This window comes from Acipenser ruthenus, chromosome 1, assembly GCF_902713425.1.
Source record: "Acipenser ruthenus chromosome 1, fAciRut3.2 maternal haplotype, whole genome shotgun sequence".
Taxonomy (NCBI): domain Eukaryota; kingdom Metazoa; phylum Chordata; class Actinopteri; order Acipenseriformes; family Acipenseridae; genus Acipenser; species Acipenser ruthenus.
The window spans coordinates 40,742,785-40,760,263 of NC_081189.1; the positions used below are offsets into that span (position 1 = coordinate 40,742,785).

The following is a 17,479-nucleotide window of genomic DNA, read 5'->3' on the forward strand; positions in this document are numbered from 1 at the left end:
CTGTAACAGTAGCAGATCCCTCCTCATCTCCAGATTCTCAGCACCACTCCTGGTTCTATAGGTCCTACAGTCTGTGGGGTTGGTTGGTAATACACTTGCTTTGGTATCTGAATTCAGTAACTCCTGTAGCACTTCCTCAACAATGTAAACACCATGCCAGTTATTGTATTATAGATCTGAAAGAACAAATACATAATTACTTAATCTACATTTGAAATACATTGAACATAGAAATAGAAACGTTGTTGATCTGGGAATGTGGGTCTGTGACAGCTGCAACACCAATCAAAGTCGACATCTTCAAAGCGAGCAGCCAGTCAAGCAGGTTTAGGTTTGACCAGATTAAAAGATTCTTTTCATTTGAGCCACCCATTTACACTGAAGCACAGACCTAGGCTGGCTGTGGCCCCATATGCAAGTGCATAGGCCCTGAACTGTAGTGCTTGCTCGATAACATCATATCGACCACACCTTGCGTGAAGACACTTCCACTCCCCAGAACACAGAGTGTTTAAAATGTTTTAAAATTGAACATTTGCCTGCAAAAAAATCTTTTTATATATATATATATATAAATATAAAAAAAGGTCTGTCGCATTGTATTTGAAACTATAACCTTCAATTTGCAATTGTGTAGTGTTACTGTCAGTGCTACACGATTAGTTGAGACAAGCAGTATTTTGAAAGATGAATTAAGTCAGCCAGCTGAGAATTCTCTGGACTTTGTTATATTTTGGAGATTTTTTGAGTCATCATTCATCATCATTATCATTCTGAGATTCTGATCTTGAGCTCTGAAATAATATGGTTTCCTGTTAGTGTAACGCTCATTATTCAATTTAACTCTGAATTGTGTAGCAAGTGATTGATTGTTTTTCTCTGACAGACACCCAAGTTGTACCTGTTGTCAGGAAATAATATTACAAAATAACCCTTGCAAGTACCTGTTTTTTATCTCCAGTTTATTATTAGAAGTGCCTTGGAATTAGGATCCAGTAGAGAGGGACTATTGTAATTTAGCTTTATTACAGAAATGATTGGAAACTATTTAGATGTGCTAAGTCTACATATTCTTTTTTTTCAAACAATTAACTAAGTATATTTAGAAAAAATTGCAACCAAAGAAAACAGTTTCAGAACCACTCTTTAACTATAAAGGTTACAGGTACATGTCATACATGGAATGAATGTGCACACACTAGGCTTTCATAAAAAAAGGGAAATAGTCTAAGACTCACCCTGTTTAATACAGATATCAAAAACCACAGAAAAATAGACCCTTTTTAGAAAAAAACATTATTTATTGGTTATAAAATCTATTTTTTCACATTACCAGCTGAAATCTGACAGTGTAAAGTGAAACTTCATGTAGAGAACATGATAAAAATTTGAATAAATTGGATAATAAATAAAGGAATTATGGCCATATATATATATATATATATATATAAGAGACCAAAAGCAACCAAAAATAACTGAACAATTAAAAAATGTTCAAAACAAAAAACACATTAAAATTATTCGTGCCAGAGACACTTATCATGTGGTGCAAGATGGCGTTATTCACTGTGACTACTAAATGACCATGGCAAACTTAATCCTAAGAGCTGACTTGTGCATCTGATCCACAAACACTTAAGACACTTATGTATCAGAAAATAGGTCCTTGTGCCTATTAATGTCTCAATTTCTCTTCTTTTATAAAGATTTTGTCTGAAAATGTGTGTTTTACTACACCGAGGTAGGTCGGTCAGAGCTCAGCAGTAACACTGCAAAACACTCGCATTCACAGCTCTTCAGTGCCAGGTTACAATCCTGGAAATACACACAAATGCATTTTGAAGCCTCGAACCTCCTCTTTCGAACCGTGCCACGCTAGCAGGGCTGTCTCTTACAGTGCCTGAGTAAAAAGATTTAAAGGGCCAGGTTGCCGGCAGGATTTTTTTTTATCATCGAGCGGACCATACTTAAACAGCCAAGGAGGGAGACATGGCATGGAATCGAACATGGCCGATGCTAAAATCTAACTGAAATACTTACGTGGCTACTTTCAAGTGGGACACCCTATATCGTACTGACATGATGTAGCTTGATTCACAGGCTTGCACAGAACTAGAATTAAAAAAAAAAAAAAAACTGGCGAAACTGACGGTTTCATTTGTTGTTCTGTTGTTGCTGCCTGTAGCAGAATAGCTGCTAGTATGTGTTTTTTGAGAAGTGAAGGCATGTTTACAGCACACAAGTGGTACAACAGACTAGATGCATTCTGTGATACTGGAACTAACAGATAAAAGTAACAGTCCCATTCTGTCCCATTCATAAGTCCTTCACTTTTAGTGCTTTGCTCCTCAATACAGTTCTGTGACTAACTTTCTGTTTAAACATCATCTGCACTTATTGCATTGCATACACTCAAGTATATTCAAATAGTGCTGCAGGGAATTAATTACGGTATACTGTGAGGGTCAAGATAGAGGGCAAAGGAGAGAGAAGTTAACTGCGATTAACTGACAGCCCTATACAATCTTGTAAGGCAAGAGTTTTGGAATGAGTGAGTTTCCCCAGCTAGCACATTTTCTTTCTGCACACAGCTGACCTAGGAGTGGAGGTCTCATTTTGTGACTTGGCTGTGTAGTTGTGTTGGTGGTGATGGAAACATTTTGATTCCTGTCACATATGAGCGAAATAAGATCACTTAATAGTACTGGCAGTGCCTGTCTGCTCAACTTACTACTCTGCATAAAATGATATCTGAACCTCTCACTAAGTTGTGACCTCAGCAGTTACCCCGTTTTAGCCAGTTCTTGTGCTATTTCCTCCTCTTGCAGCTTTTACAGCTGTGGCTAGCAAATTTGGCAGCTGCTAAAAGTATCCTTTACTAGCTCTAATAACTGGTTGTTACTAAATAGAACAATTTTTGGATTGTTTAAGTATAGTTAAAGGGTGCCTGTACCCAAAAAGCTATCTAAGTGCTCCATATATCCAATAAATGATTTTTGCTGCACCAATTTGGTCGACAAGTCGTGCGTTTAGCAATGTTTTCAATTTCTTTGACAACTTTCTGGGACAAGTAACACTTGAGGGAGCTGACATATTGGAGCCTTTCAGGCTGCAACATGACGTCAAGTAGTTGATTTCCCTGACAGGCCAAAAATTGCGCGCATGGGTTTATGGGATACAGCGGTGAAAACCCATAGCATGTGACATGGCGAAGTTAAAAACTTTCGGTGCTTGAATAATAAGCGTAGAAACAAGACAAAGTTATTTTGTGTGCCAAGGCCTATTAATTCAATACGGGCAATCATAGCAAAAAAATGGCTGCAAAATTTGAGAACGGGGCATACACTGAAAACCCTTCTATTCGGTCGAAATTCTTTCGTGCGTGAGGACCACTTTGAACTTGAATGCTACAAAAGGAACATGCAGGCAGAGCTTCTGGGGTATGAATGCAAGACGAGGCTAAAACCTGATGAATGCCAAAAATATTTGCCAACAACAAGAAGAAAAGGTCACACAGCAAAGGCCGACATCATCATTTAGCACGACAAAATCATCAAAAGGTAGGTCATTGTATAACTCAATTGTATTTATTAACGATAAGGAATAAACTACATTCAAGTGGGCAAGATAAATGACGAGACCGAAGGTCAATGTATTACAGGTTTTGCATTGCACACTTTGATGTACTTTATTTGTTATCAGTTGTAGCCGTTTACAAAAGCTTGAAAAAGTAGAACACTTCTATGAATTATAGAAAAAAAAGAGAATTATTCTGCTTTTTCTTTGTTATCGTTTTCCAGTTTGGAAATTGTTACGGTTCAGTTTTTCACTGTTTTCGCGTATTAGTGTAATTTAGTCGTGTAATCCCCTTGTGGGCTTCGGTAGGCTCGCATGCTTTTTTCTCTCTTCTCACTCTCCTGTTGAGAAACTATAATTTTCTCTCTGCAGTAATTTGACTCTGGCTGGAGTAATAATATTGTTCGTTGGTATCTGTTGTACTGAAACAAATGGTTTTTGAATTTTTTTTACCGATTTTACATTATTGTATTTTTAGGTTGAAACTGCCTGTTTGTGTGTTTCCTCCTTTCTCTTTCAGGCGGTACCTCTCTCTTTCTCTCACAGTTTCAGGATAATAAACCTTTTAAACTTACTATGTAGTAGGGATGACATAGGGTACTCGAGTATCCCAGTTACCCGGTTCTCTATTACCCAAATCCATTTTCAGGATTCGATTCCTCTTCGAATCCTTTTTTGCTAAAATTGAACGTCTCAGTTTTCCACGTGACCTGTTGTAGCGGAGCCACTCGACTTGACCGGCTAGACCGCTGGTTTTCAACCTGTGGTATGCGTACCTTTACTGGTATGCAACAAACTTGACACTGGTATGCGCTGACAGTTCTTTATGACGATATGATTCCTCAAAACACAATGCTCTGTCAATCGGACCATCGTCTGTTTGTACCACTGAAGCACAGAGAAATGAAAAACGTAAATGCAGAGATCCAGTCTGCTATTAAAATTGTTAGAAATGCAAGAACAAAAAAAAAAAAAAATGCTGCATCTCCCTTTAAAAGCAAGTGTCAATATTTACGAATGCGAGATGTCAGTCTGATATATATATATACACACACACACACACACACAAGGGGGGGGGGGGGGGGGGGGACGGGACGACACTTATCCAACCAAGCTATTTCAGTTTTTATTTTTAAATAATTTTCTACAAATTTCTATAATTTTTTTTTCACTTGGAAGTTGTGGGGTAGGATGTGTAGATACATGAAAAAAATATATATTTTAATGCATTTTAATTCCAGGTTATAAGGCAACAGAAGGTGAACATTTTGAAAGGGGGTTTAGACTTTCTATAGGCACTGTAGTTAATTGGACAATTGAGGGTTCTATTCCCATAAACTGCTTTTTTAAAATTATTAGCTTTGAATAGTTGGTTTTGTTAGCCTATTGAATTACACTAAAGGGGGATTTCAAATGCTAGGGAAAGGCCTTTCATATATATATTTTTCTTTTTGTTTTGTGGCCAAATAACAATGATGAATTATTGAATATTTGCTTGCTGCTTGTAATTACATTATATTAAATAATGTGAAATATTTATTGTTAATATTTAAATACTGATTATTAGACTGATTAATTGTCTGATTGATAATCTGTTTTTATTTGTTGTTTTGCCTGGATAAGGGTGTCTGCTAATAAATAAATAATAATAATAATAATAATAATAATAATAATAATAATAATAATAATAATAATGTTTCGTTTTTTGCCACTATTTTTTGAAGGGTATAAAACTGGCCTGTTTTGTTGCATGGACCTAAGTTGGTTGTCAGTTAAACGTGTTGACCGCTATAGCGTCTTCTTGTACTGTTGTTTGTCTCACATACTTTGGCTGACTCTAAACAGGGTTTAGACGGTGTGGTATACATTTGAGTCCTGGTAACGTGCGTCAGACAGGTTTATATTTTGGTAGTGCAATACACTTGACACTACCTGGCACATCAATAATTGACTCTGTTACACACTTCTTGATTTAGCGTGACTGTGATGTGCTCTACCCTTGAATTTTAAGCATGCCTATATATATATAAATTTATCATTGCTAATGTTAATAATAATAATAATAATAATAATAATAATAATAATAATAATAATAATAATAATAATAATAATTATTATTATTATTATTATTATTATTATTATTATTATTATTATTATTATTATTATTGTTTTAAAAATGCAGCTTTTCATGTTTGGGTACTTTGCTAATGATTGGTGGGTTTTTGTACTGATTTACATTGGGTACTATTAACACATTTGTATTTTTATTTGTATTTATTAGAGCTGGGAATGACAAGTGATATCCAGTGCAGTTCTGTGTGTGTCCAGTCTAATAGAGTGGACGAGAGGGCTGCTTGAAAAGTGTTTTGCCATATCATTTTCTTGCTGTCAGTCTTTGGCTGTAACCAATAGGAAATGACATCTCTGAAGGACAGATGTAGTATTATTATTATTATTATTTATTTCTTAGCAGACGCCCTTATCCAGGGCAACTTACAATCGCAGGCAAATACATTTCAAGTGTTACAATACAAGTAATACAATAAGAGCAAGAAATACAATAATTTTTGTTCAAGTGTGACAAACCACAATTCAATAATACAGCAGATAATAGTGATAGTTACATCAGGATATGATTAAATAGTGATAGTTACATCAGGATATGATTAAGTACAAAATACTACAGGTTAAACACTTGGCAGATTACAGTATTCTGAAGTACAGGATTAAATGCAGTAAAATAGGGGGCAGATAAGAGCAAAATAAAGCACATTTAAATGAAGGATGATAGTGTCCCAGGATACAACAGAGGAGTTCTACAGGTGCTGTTTGAAGAGGTGAGTCTTAAGGAGGCGCCGGAATGTGGTCAGGGACTGGGCAGTCCTGACATCTGTAGGAAGGTCATTCCACCACTGCGGAGCGAGGGTGGAGAAGGAGCGGGCTCTGGAGGCAGGGGAGCGTAGCGGAGGTAGAGACAGTCTTCTAGTGCAGGCGGAGCGGAGAGGTCGAGTGGGGGTGTAGGGAGAGATGAGGGACTGGAGGTAGCTGGGTGCAGTCTGGTCAAGGCATCTGTAGGCTAGTACAAGAGTCTTGAACTGGATGCGAGCGGTGATCGGGAGCCAGTGGAGCGAGCGGAGTAGTGGAGTAGCGTGGGCGAAGCGAGGCAGAGAGAACACCAGGCGGGCAGCAGAGTTCTGGATGAGCTGGAGCGGACAGGTGGCGGACGCAGGGAGGCCAGCCAGGAGGGAGTTGCAGTTGTCTAGGCGGGAGAGTACCAATGCCTGGACCAGGAGCTGGGTGGCGTAGTTGGTGAGGAAGGGTTGGATTCTTCGGATGTTGCTCAGGAAGAATCGGCAAGTGCGTTCCAGAGTGGAGATGTGCTGGGAATAAGAGGCAGGGGTCCAGGGTGACTCGGAAGTTCTTAGCAGAGGAAGAGGGAGAGAGTGTGGTAGATTCCAGAGGAACAGAGATAGAGAGATCAGAGGAGGAGGATGAGGAGGGAAAGAAAAGGTGGTCAGATTTAGAGAGGTTGAGTTTGAGGTGATGCGAGTGCATCCAGGAGGAAATAGCAGACAGACAGGTAGAGATACGGGAGGAGATGGTGGAGTCAGAGGTGGGGAAGGAGAGGAAAATCTGAGCATCATCAGCATAGAAATGGTATGAGAAACCATAGGATGCGATGAGGGGGCCCAGGGAGCGGGTGTAGAGAGAGAACAGGAGAGGACCCAAGACTGACCCTTGGGGGACTCCAGTTAAGAGTGGGTGAGGTGTGGAGGTTGCTCCACGCCAGTTTACCTGGTAAGTGCGGTTGGAGAGGTAGGAGGAGAACCAGGCCAGAGCAGTGCCAGAGATCCCCAGGTCAGCAAGAGATGATAGTAGAATAGAGTGATCAACAGTGTCAAAGGCAGCAGAGAGGTCAAGGAGAATTATGACAGAGGAGAGAGAGGCAGCTCGGGCACACTTAAGTGAGTTGGTGACAGACAGGAGGGCGGTTTCAGTTGAGTGAGCAGAGCGGAAGCCAGATTGGAGAGGGTCAAGCAGAGAGTGGTTGGACAGGAAAACAGAGAGCTGGCGGTGTACAGTCATCATCAGAGGTTAAATAAGCGCTCTTGTCTGAAGGTCAGTTTCAACCTTTAAAAAAAAAAAAAAAAAAAAAGAAAACATGATGATCACGAACTGTTAACTATGTGATAAAAATGTCTAGGGCTTCAAAGAGGAAACTCTAGGAGAGGATCACATGTATGTATAGAGCATGGTCTGCATTTAGTTGCTATGGCTGAGCAAACTCCAGCAAACACAAATCAGCTGTCAGTCTTGCCAATCAAAAAAAAAAAAAGAGAAATTCAGAAACCTTACAATGTTAACTTGGTGTCAACTTTTTTTTGTAAAGAGGGCTTGGTATCCGTCTTTCTTCATCGCTTGTGACATCAGCAGCTTGTCGGTGTATAAAATGAATGGTAAAGTAAACTTTACAGTAGCTTCTGTCAGCCCACTTTAGTGCTGCAATGTTCAGAAGACAGTTTTCTGCAGAGATGGATTACTCCAATAGAAGAAGGTACATCACTTCTAAATACCAGGCCTATTGCAGGGATGAGAAAGAGGGTAAGCATTGGATCATGGAAAGAAATGTGCAAAAATGTGAAATAACATTTGAACTGTCATGTGCATTGCAAGACAATTCATTATTAGTGTCATATGTTTCTTTGCTTTATGTAAAGTACCCTTGCCTCAACAGTACTGTTTTATGTTTGTCACTTGGTTGTAGTCATGCATTGATCCTTCTCAATCTAATGCATTACCATTTTATCTGGTATTCTTTTGTCTTAAATACAGTGCTTAACTGTTATATTATTTACATTAATTACAATCATTGAACATACTCAGTGTTGGTATATACTTACCACAGTTACAACATGTTTTGGCATGTTTCTTTTTGTGTATTTTCTATCGATTTTAAAAAATATGACCATGGTGATTTTAATAATTCTGGTAAAAACAAATATACATCAACTAAATACATTAAATAATCTCCTAAAATATCAGCTTGTAATTACTATTTGCTTACATGAGTTTTGTTCACTACAAGATAATAAATTGTGCATTTTGTTGTATTTCTGGACAAAAGTACCAAAAGAAACCTGAAACTAGCTCCACTGTTTTCAAACACACTTTAGCATGAGAGATAACTTTATGTACACTATGCAAGGGTTTTACAAAGCTGGCTTTGTAGAGCGAAGTTTATATTAGTAATATAAACTCTGTATAATGTATATTAGTGAAGTGTCTTAATCAGTTTTTATCATTTTATTTATTATAGAAGTTATTTTTTTCCAGTGCTATGAATGCTGCAGCATTCCATTTCTTATGGTGTCTTTGCTCTACTAAATTTGTCAGCCCCAATGTACAATTTAAATGCTTATGGTAAAAATATTGTGGAGAAAAAGGACCTACAGACATTATATAATACTTGGGGCCATATTAACAAACATTAATGTGTGTTTGGGACTTGCAACACTCCACGATTTTCAGGAAGGCATTAAATATGCCTATTAGTGCTGGGATGAACATGGTATTTTCATGTTCTGATATCCGTTAAAGATTCAGACAATTATTCAGATAGTCTTTCATTTGCAAACAGTTATCAAAGCCATTAAATGTAACACTATTTTAATAAATGTCCCAGAAGTAAGAAAGGCCTTACTTTACCCTTGTGAATTAACTACAAAACAGAGTATGTCATACAGTTGGTACATTTAAAAAAAAAAAAAAAATCATTAAGTATAATGCGCCCCCCACCCCAACAATTCACCCCCCCCCCCCTGACAAGTTGTCCCTATTACTATATGTACATATTTTATGTCATAATATAAGAAAAATGTGTGTATACTTTTAAGATGTTGACTGTGTAACCACATAGAAATTGTTGACGTTCACTTCAATAAGCTAGTGTTTAGTGGTTCACCTGGAGCAGTGAGGAAGGGGCTTTATGAATGTTACATTATTCCATTATTCATCATAGACTGCGAGAGCAACTCATGTCATGTTTTTAACATGACATGAGTTGTTTCTTGTTTTGTGAAGTTAACCAGAGTGGATTCAATTATTAGATAATCAAAATAAGAATGCCACAGACTGTTTCTTGGGTAGACTGAAAACTGCACCATTCACTGTGACAGCTCAGAATTGAGTGTCATTTACTCATTTTCAGAGTTTTCTGGTTTTCTTAACGTGTATAGTAACAAACTAATAAAAATGTATATATAAAAACACTCTTAGGACGGTGTTTACATTACTGTTTCATTGTTTTGTTCAGTAAATATCAGTAGATGAAATCATAAATAGCAATCGGCATTTGTAAAAAGTATCGGTTTGGAAATGATATAACTTGTACTTTAGTAAATACTGCATTTCTGGTAAAGATACCTAGTTCTATGTCATTGTATCTTTTTATTTAATTTCATTAAAATTACAATGATCTCTTTTTGCCGTATTTTGTAGTTTCCAATAATTACATTGTAGCCTACTTAAGATTTTGTGCACAGAGCGAGTACAATTACTAATGTAACAGGACGGTAGAAATAAAAGAAAAATTACGTGAGAAACTTTTTTTAAAAGACAGCAAATGAGAATGTCATAACATGAACCCAGATAACCCAATAGAACATTTGGGTTGTTAGTGCGAGGGAGGGGGGGAAATGTCAGTTATGTCCAGGTGGGAAAGGGGTCTTAGTGGGGTGAGCAATTACTGAATGGCTGGATGAGTGTGGAGTGTGATTGTGGGGGTTATCTGGAGTGTTTATTGGGCTTTGTATGTGGCCGCCAGGGGTTTTACAAATAACTTTGTTCATTAGCTGCCTTAGTCTTATTTTCTCCCAGTTCCCGTTCCCTTTTTCTTATTAATTTAATAAACACTGACTTGAGCCTTGTGTTGTAAAACAAACACAAAAAATTGACATGCTCTGCCTCATTCGTTACCACAGGGATTGATTGTTACATTTATTCTACAGGCTAATGAAACCCCAATCTCATCATGCCCAACAGATGCCATGTTAAAAATGCAAGACAGGCAGAAAAATCTGAACTGTAGTTAGCCTACTACAAAATATGGGTACACATCACCCTGCCATTATATGATACAGTTTAACAATCCAACCTACATCTCACTTGTTTCACATTTCAATCTCAGTCTCACACATTTACTACTGTCACTTTGGCATCTCACTGTGGTTAACGTTACAAAACAAGAAAATAAAATAAAAATAAAAAAAGTAAACACACATTTCTTATATTATGACTTTTAAATATGTACATCTAGAAACAGGGGCACATTGTTGGGAGGATGCATTGTCATGGACCATGTTGCATGCAGCAGTGTGGAGTAGTGGTTAGGGCTCTGGACTCTTGACCGGAGGGTCGTGGGTTCAATCCCCGGTGGGGACACTGCTGCTGTACCCTTGAGCAAGGTACTTTACCTAGATTGCTCCAGTAAAAACCCAATAATTGTATGTAAAAATAATGTGATCTCTTGTAACAATTGTAAGTCGCCCTGGATAAGGGCGTCTGCTAAGAAATAAATAATAATAATAATAATGCACAGCCTAATCTGGACTCTGTTTAAAAAGTTTTTTGATAACTAGAAGTAAATAGGGGACAAAGTGGCTGTTTTGATCTTCTATGTTTTTTTTTGTTTATATAGAAATACACACACATACTGAGCTATTTTTCCTCTTGCTAATTTAGAAACTTTTGTCCAAATTCTTTCAATATGGTAAATCGATGCAGAGGAAATACCATTGGTCTGTATTTCTCATTTCTATCAATTGTGCAATATTCTTTATTTTTTAGGTGTTGCATTTGTACTGCCTGCATCTTTGCATCAACCAACAAACAATAGTTACCAATTAATCAGGGAAGCTATTAATACAACTATTAATGATTACTGTCTTAATTTTTTTTTTTTAAAGTAAAATATAGTACATTTTGGCTGAGACTTTTTGTTTTCCTTTTTTTAGGTGTCTGCCATTAAAGTTTTTCAGTGCTGTTTTAAGGTTCTGCAGTGAAAGTACTGTTTATAATAAAAGGGGAAATTGGTCAAAAGTGTCTGTCCCTCATGGAATAACAGGGTATTAAAAGTAATTCCGTTAAGTAAACTTAATTTAGAATCAAATATAAACAATAGCATACCAACATGTTGATTTGTAATTGTGTTTGTGTTTGGAAAACCAGCTACTGTTTACTCACAGCTGTCAGTCAGCCTGAACCAGTGAATTTATACCATCCTAATAGTAACAAAAAGCTAGTTTTGCATATTGCGCTACTGATAGGAATAGAAATTGAGACATTTCACAGATAATAATCCCTTCTCATTTCAGTTTTTCTGAATTTATGTATAAATTAGAACTAATTAGTAGCCATAATGTGTTTACATATATAAAATGTTAGCTTGCCTTACAAATATAAAACAGATGCAGTATATAAGAAGAGGAGGTGTAGGCAATCTGATAGCCTATTCTATAAACAAAGTCCCGGTTCCACTCCAGTTCATGTACTGTACCGAGGGTACTGTACCAACTCGGTGCTAAGGCAGCGTACCGGTTCAAGCCCGGCAGTTTTACAGTACTATACATTGTGTTGCTGCTTGCATCATGCCTGAGTTTTATCCCTGTGACATGTGCAAGGCCAATCTGGATAAGCACGGTAGGTGCTCTTTCTGCCTGGGGCCAAAGCATGCTAAAGAGGCACTCACTAACCGCAGTTTCTGTGAGTTCTGTGCTGCTTTCTCTAAGGAGAAACATGTGTCTCGCAACTCCACAGAGCGCTCGCTGTCAATTACACCAGGGCAGCGTTCCACACCACCCTCTTAGGGCTGTGTCAAGGGAGAGCAGACAACGTGGCTGGAGGAAAAGCCCACATAGGATGCAGTCCAAATGGTCTTCCTTGACCTCCTTTGCTTCTTCAAGGAAGAGGAAGAGAGAATCACCGATACAAAAAAATCAACGGACTGAGCGGACTGAGAAACTCTTGACAGCTGTTTCCCATCAGGGAACGGTGCTTGCAGAGCTTTTATTTCTTAGCAGACACCCTTATCCAGGGCGACTTACAATTGTTACAAGATACCACATTATTTTTACATACAATTACCCATTTATACAGTTGGGTTTTTACTGGAGCAACCTAGGTAAAGTACCTTGCTCAAGGGTACAGCAGCAGTGTCCTCCACCCGGGATTGAACCCACGACCCTCCGGTCAAGAGTCCAAAGCCCTAACCACTACTCCACACTGCTGGCCTACTACTCCACACTGCTGGCATATGTGGTGTAATGTGAAAAGGGTGTGTGTTTTATATCCAGTGGGCCTCTCATCATTGTAAAAAATAATGTAATTGTATGTAAAAATAATGTGATATCTTGTAACAATTGTAAGTCGCCCTGGATAAGGGTGTCTGCTAATAAATAATAATAATAATAATAATAATAATAATAATAATAATAATAATAGGCGATCTATGAACTTGAATAAGGGGTTGTGGCAGGGTGAAAGACTTGCAGGTGCACAGGTGTGGGTGTGCGTGGTGAAATTGGGTTGGCAGGGAGGGGGTTAAATTCCTCCCTGCAGATACATGTGGGAATGTCGCTGGAGCCGTAAATTGAATAATGGATAATTAAATAGGCTCCAGTCACAGGGTATAATAAGGGTGATCACGGGTTTTAATGTAAGAATTAATGTTGGTGATAGAGGTGGTCCATGTTGCTGTTGTTTATGTCCATGAGTTTTTGTAGACCTTTTGTTTTGGCCCTTGTCACTCATTTTTTTAAAAAACTTTAAAAGACACCACAACAATGTGAATATTTATTGCGAGTTTAAAATGTTGTGTATTGATAATTTGTTAATTGAACTGTGCTTCGGCAAAAATGAGTTCCGCCGTGCATTGTACTATTTAACTGCAGGGTGAAAAATCCTCAGCAGCCAATCAGCGTGCAGCATTCAAACATTCTGTTTTATAAATAAAGATTATAGTTGGAAATTCGTAGCTCCAACTGTGCTGGTACCTCACGGATGTATTGTAACTAATTCACATAAATACATTTCTGCTGTAATTATCAATTTACATTTCCCTCTCCTGTAAATTCTTGTTAATGAAAAGTAAACTTGAACCGTTCTTTAAAACTCCAATTTTAAATTAACTTTGCTCACAGAAACAGGTCTACCCATCGCATTACAACAAAGAAAGTTATGTCTACGGTTATTCTTAAAATCAAGTGATTGTTTTAAGTGTTTATCTTTCAGTCAGCTTTACTGTTTATTGTGTGGTCTGCCGAGATAAAAAAAAAAAAAAATCCAGGTGGTCCGTGAACAAAAAAGTTTGAGAACCACTGTTATAGACAATTGTATTGCTTTCACATGTAATTGACATTTTACACCGAACTGAGATTTTGCATGACCATTATTTCTTACTGAGATTAATGTGCTGTTCTATGCTATTTTGAAATTAACCTTTCCTGCTTTTGTAACATTTTATTTACAAACTTTTGATAAAATGTATAAAAGGTATAACAGCGTTGCATGTTTTTTTTGTGTGCAATCGTTTCCTCGCGATCTTGAGCTCGTTTGGGATAAATTTGTAACCTGAGTGCTAACTGAATTAAACCATTACACACATTCATTTTCATAAATGGGTATCTAAACACCCATACTCCCCCACACAAAAGCCACATCTTTATAGTACTCAACTCATTCAGCCACTTCAAATATGAATATGTGTCACAATAATACAATGGAACTTTATTTTTTCAATTTTAAATATTTGTGTTTCTCATTAAATTAAGGCTGCACATTTACTTTAAAACACATATAACCCTATGCAGGGTTAAGTCACAGCTGGATTTTATTAGAGCACTGAAGAATCCTTCTCGGCTGCATTGATCACCTATTTATGGTTATCCCAGGACTACCTCTAGAAATAGGTGGTTCTTTGGGCTATATGTTGATCAAATTAACACTAAAACCATAACAATGTGTACTGTGTGTGTGCGTGTAAGGTTATCACTAAGCATTTAAATAGTTTTTTTTTTTTTTTTCGTTGTAACTTTACCTTCCAGAGAAAACAAAGAAAGAAATGACAGCCAAGGGCTCCACTGGCATGGAAGTCATTCTGTCCACGCTGGAGGTAAAGACTTTTGTGCTTTTGTGTAGTTTCCTTTGGCCTAGCCAGGGCTGTTTGACTGCAGAAATTAAAACCAGATTTCAGTACAGCAAAAATATATTGTTCAACTGTTTATACCGTGTTATGGATAAAGAATTGGGGCATGCGTGCAATAAAGAAAATGGTCTCATCTGTCTGGATAAGAAAATACAAATAAGAAACCAAATAGGAAAGGACTGTGATCCATTATGTACAATGAAAATGAAACAGGAGAGTACAGATACATAGCTGTATTTGCAAAATATAACCCAACTGCAAATGCACATACTTATGTTTAGATCTGAAAAATATAATGTTTAGTTCCTAAATGCCCAGTTTTATTGTACTTTTTAAGAAATGTATGGGAACACTTAAAGTAATAAATGAATGTCTCCTTACTTATGTTGGTACAGAAAAATACTAATAAGAAGCCACTAGGTGGGGCTGCTGCATAATCTACTTTAAGAAAAGAGAAGGAGAAATGGGAAGCAATGGTTTATAAGGATACAGTACATTAAACTTGCAATCTGTAGTGTTACTAGCATACAGTATGATTAACCTACTTATTGTAGTTAAGCAGGCTGTAATTTAGTATTCACGACACATTTATCAGTATGATCTGGTGTGTGAAACCTGGGCAGGTTCATGTTTTTTAACTCCTGGTTTTTGCTTCACATGGTCCCATGAAAAATGTGTACTACAGCTTGCTAACTATCCTACCCTTACTTTTAATCTCTTTTTATTAGCAAAAATATGACCTTTTCATTTAGATGTTTTTGTAAAATGTAATTTTATTATTATTATTATTATTTAAACAAACTGATTTTGATGATGTCAGTATTTTATATACTGTATAAGGAATTGTGATTTCTCTGCATGGTTCCCTACAGCTGTACTCAAACGCCATGGTTTGGTTATATTCTGTAGTTAACTATATATATATATATATATATATATATATATATATATATATATATATATATATATATATATAAAATTTAAGCAGCCATTGCAGCATGTTGCATAACCTTTACAAGTTATATATACCTGTATAATTGTATAATATATAAAAGATATGTATTACAAATCTAATACACAGACATGTTTTTTTGTCTTTTAATAGAGTACTCAAGACCTTCAGACTACTCTGAATACACTATACATTCTAAATGAACTGGTCTCAGTTGGTAAGTATGGACATTTAGAACAGTTAGGACAGAAGAAGAAACCTGAATTTAAACTTAATTAATCTAATGAATAAATCTTTGACTTGAAAACGGCTTATCAATATTAAGATATATACTGTTGTAAAATATGCACAGAACCAAGACATTTATGAGACTCAACGATTGTTTAAGACTTTAAAGTACAAATAACTTCTTAGCAATTAGGCAATTTCCAAAGTGACAGGTAAGCAGGAGTAAACTGTGATGTAAGTTTTTATATTAATTTGCTTGCGCTTTAAATATTGGGTTCTTGTACATGGGCAACATCAATGTCAGTCTATTAGGTGAGGCAGGTTCTGCTCAGTTCAACATACTGAGAATATATTGCCAAGACGGCCAGAAGCAGGCTGTCCACTTTCTAGCCTTGTTGCTTACCTCGGTTTAAATTTACAGTTATCACCTATTTCCTGCATTTTGTACGGGTAGGCTTGTTTTAATTTACACATTTTGCACAATACTATTTAACGTTTGGTCACCAAGATATTTAATTTCTCATTTGAGCACAGATTTGCATGATTTTAAATCGTTACAATTTTTATTTTTGTTCAAGACGTTTTGCACGTTTTAAATTTTTAGTGCCTCGTATGTATAAATAATTCCTCAATTTTTGTTGCAACTAGTGGGTTCTTTTCACAGAACCTCGACATGCCATTTTAAAATAAATTGGAATAGATTAGATTTATAACAGAATACCTTTTACCTCTAGCAAATGTAAATAGTTACACAACTTGAACTGTTTTAGCGGCAACCGTGTATTAATATATTACCATATTGGATGAACACTATTTTCTGATACTAAAAGTTGTATATACTAAACACATACAGGACTCCTCAAGTCCTTCCCTAATTATGTATTTATATTATTATTTATTTATTTATTAACAGACACCCTTATCCAGAGCGACTTACAATTGTTACAAAGATAACACATTATACACATTATACATTATTTCACATTATACAGATATCACATTATTTTTTACATACAATTATCTATTTATACAGGTGGGTTTTTACTGGAGCACACAACCCTCCGGTCAAGAGTCCAGAGCCCTAATCACTACTCCACAGGACTATTTCCGTCCTCCTCCATAGTTATTTGTTGTATTTTAATATGTGCAAGTTATACAATACTTTGTCACTGTCGTCAATTAACACAATATCCTAAAATTTTGATTTATAAGTTAGATTTTTTTTTTTTTTCCTAACGGTGAATAAAATAATAAATAAATCCCAGGACTCCCTCCGTTGGACAATCTTGGGTTGCCAAAGTGTTTCTGAATAACACACTGTCCCATCTGGGGTGCCATTATGTAAGGATTTTGGAAGCAACTATAATGATTTTACTTTTAATTCATCCATGTTATTAATGATACTGAACAACAGTGAGTGAATTCAATCAAATGTATTTATTAAAGCGTACATTATTCAAAGATTAGCATTCAAAGATGATTATCAGAAATCATTGTGGCAATGCAACTATTACACTATATAA

The 17,479-nt window shown here is 36.5% G+C and overlaps 1 protein-coding gene across 2 annotated transcripts in view; it reads left to right on the forward strand.

The window, feature by feature from the left end:
• Positions 1-17,479, forward strand: part of LOC117421157 (cytosolic carboxypeptidase 1-like) — a 103,337-nt gene that overhangs the window by 18,966 nt on the left and 66,892 nt on the right. The window contains exons 1-3 of one of the 2 annotated variants that reach the window (XM_034035155.3): positions 7,931-8,178; positions 14,676-14,743; positions 15,882-15,945. In XM_034035155.3, the coding sequence (XP_033891046.3) occupies positions 8,082-8,178; positions 14,676-14,743; positions 15,882-15,945 (229 nt within the window). In that variant the 5' untranslated portion in view covers positions 7,931-8,081. Of the gene's footprint in view, positions 1-7,930; positions 8,179-14,675; positions 14,744-15,881; positions 15,946-17,479 lie in introns of those variants that run through there. The other variant, XM_034035153.3, reaches the window with a different exon arrangement.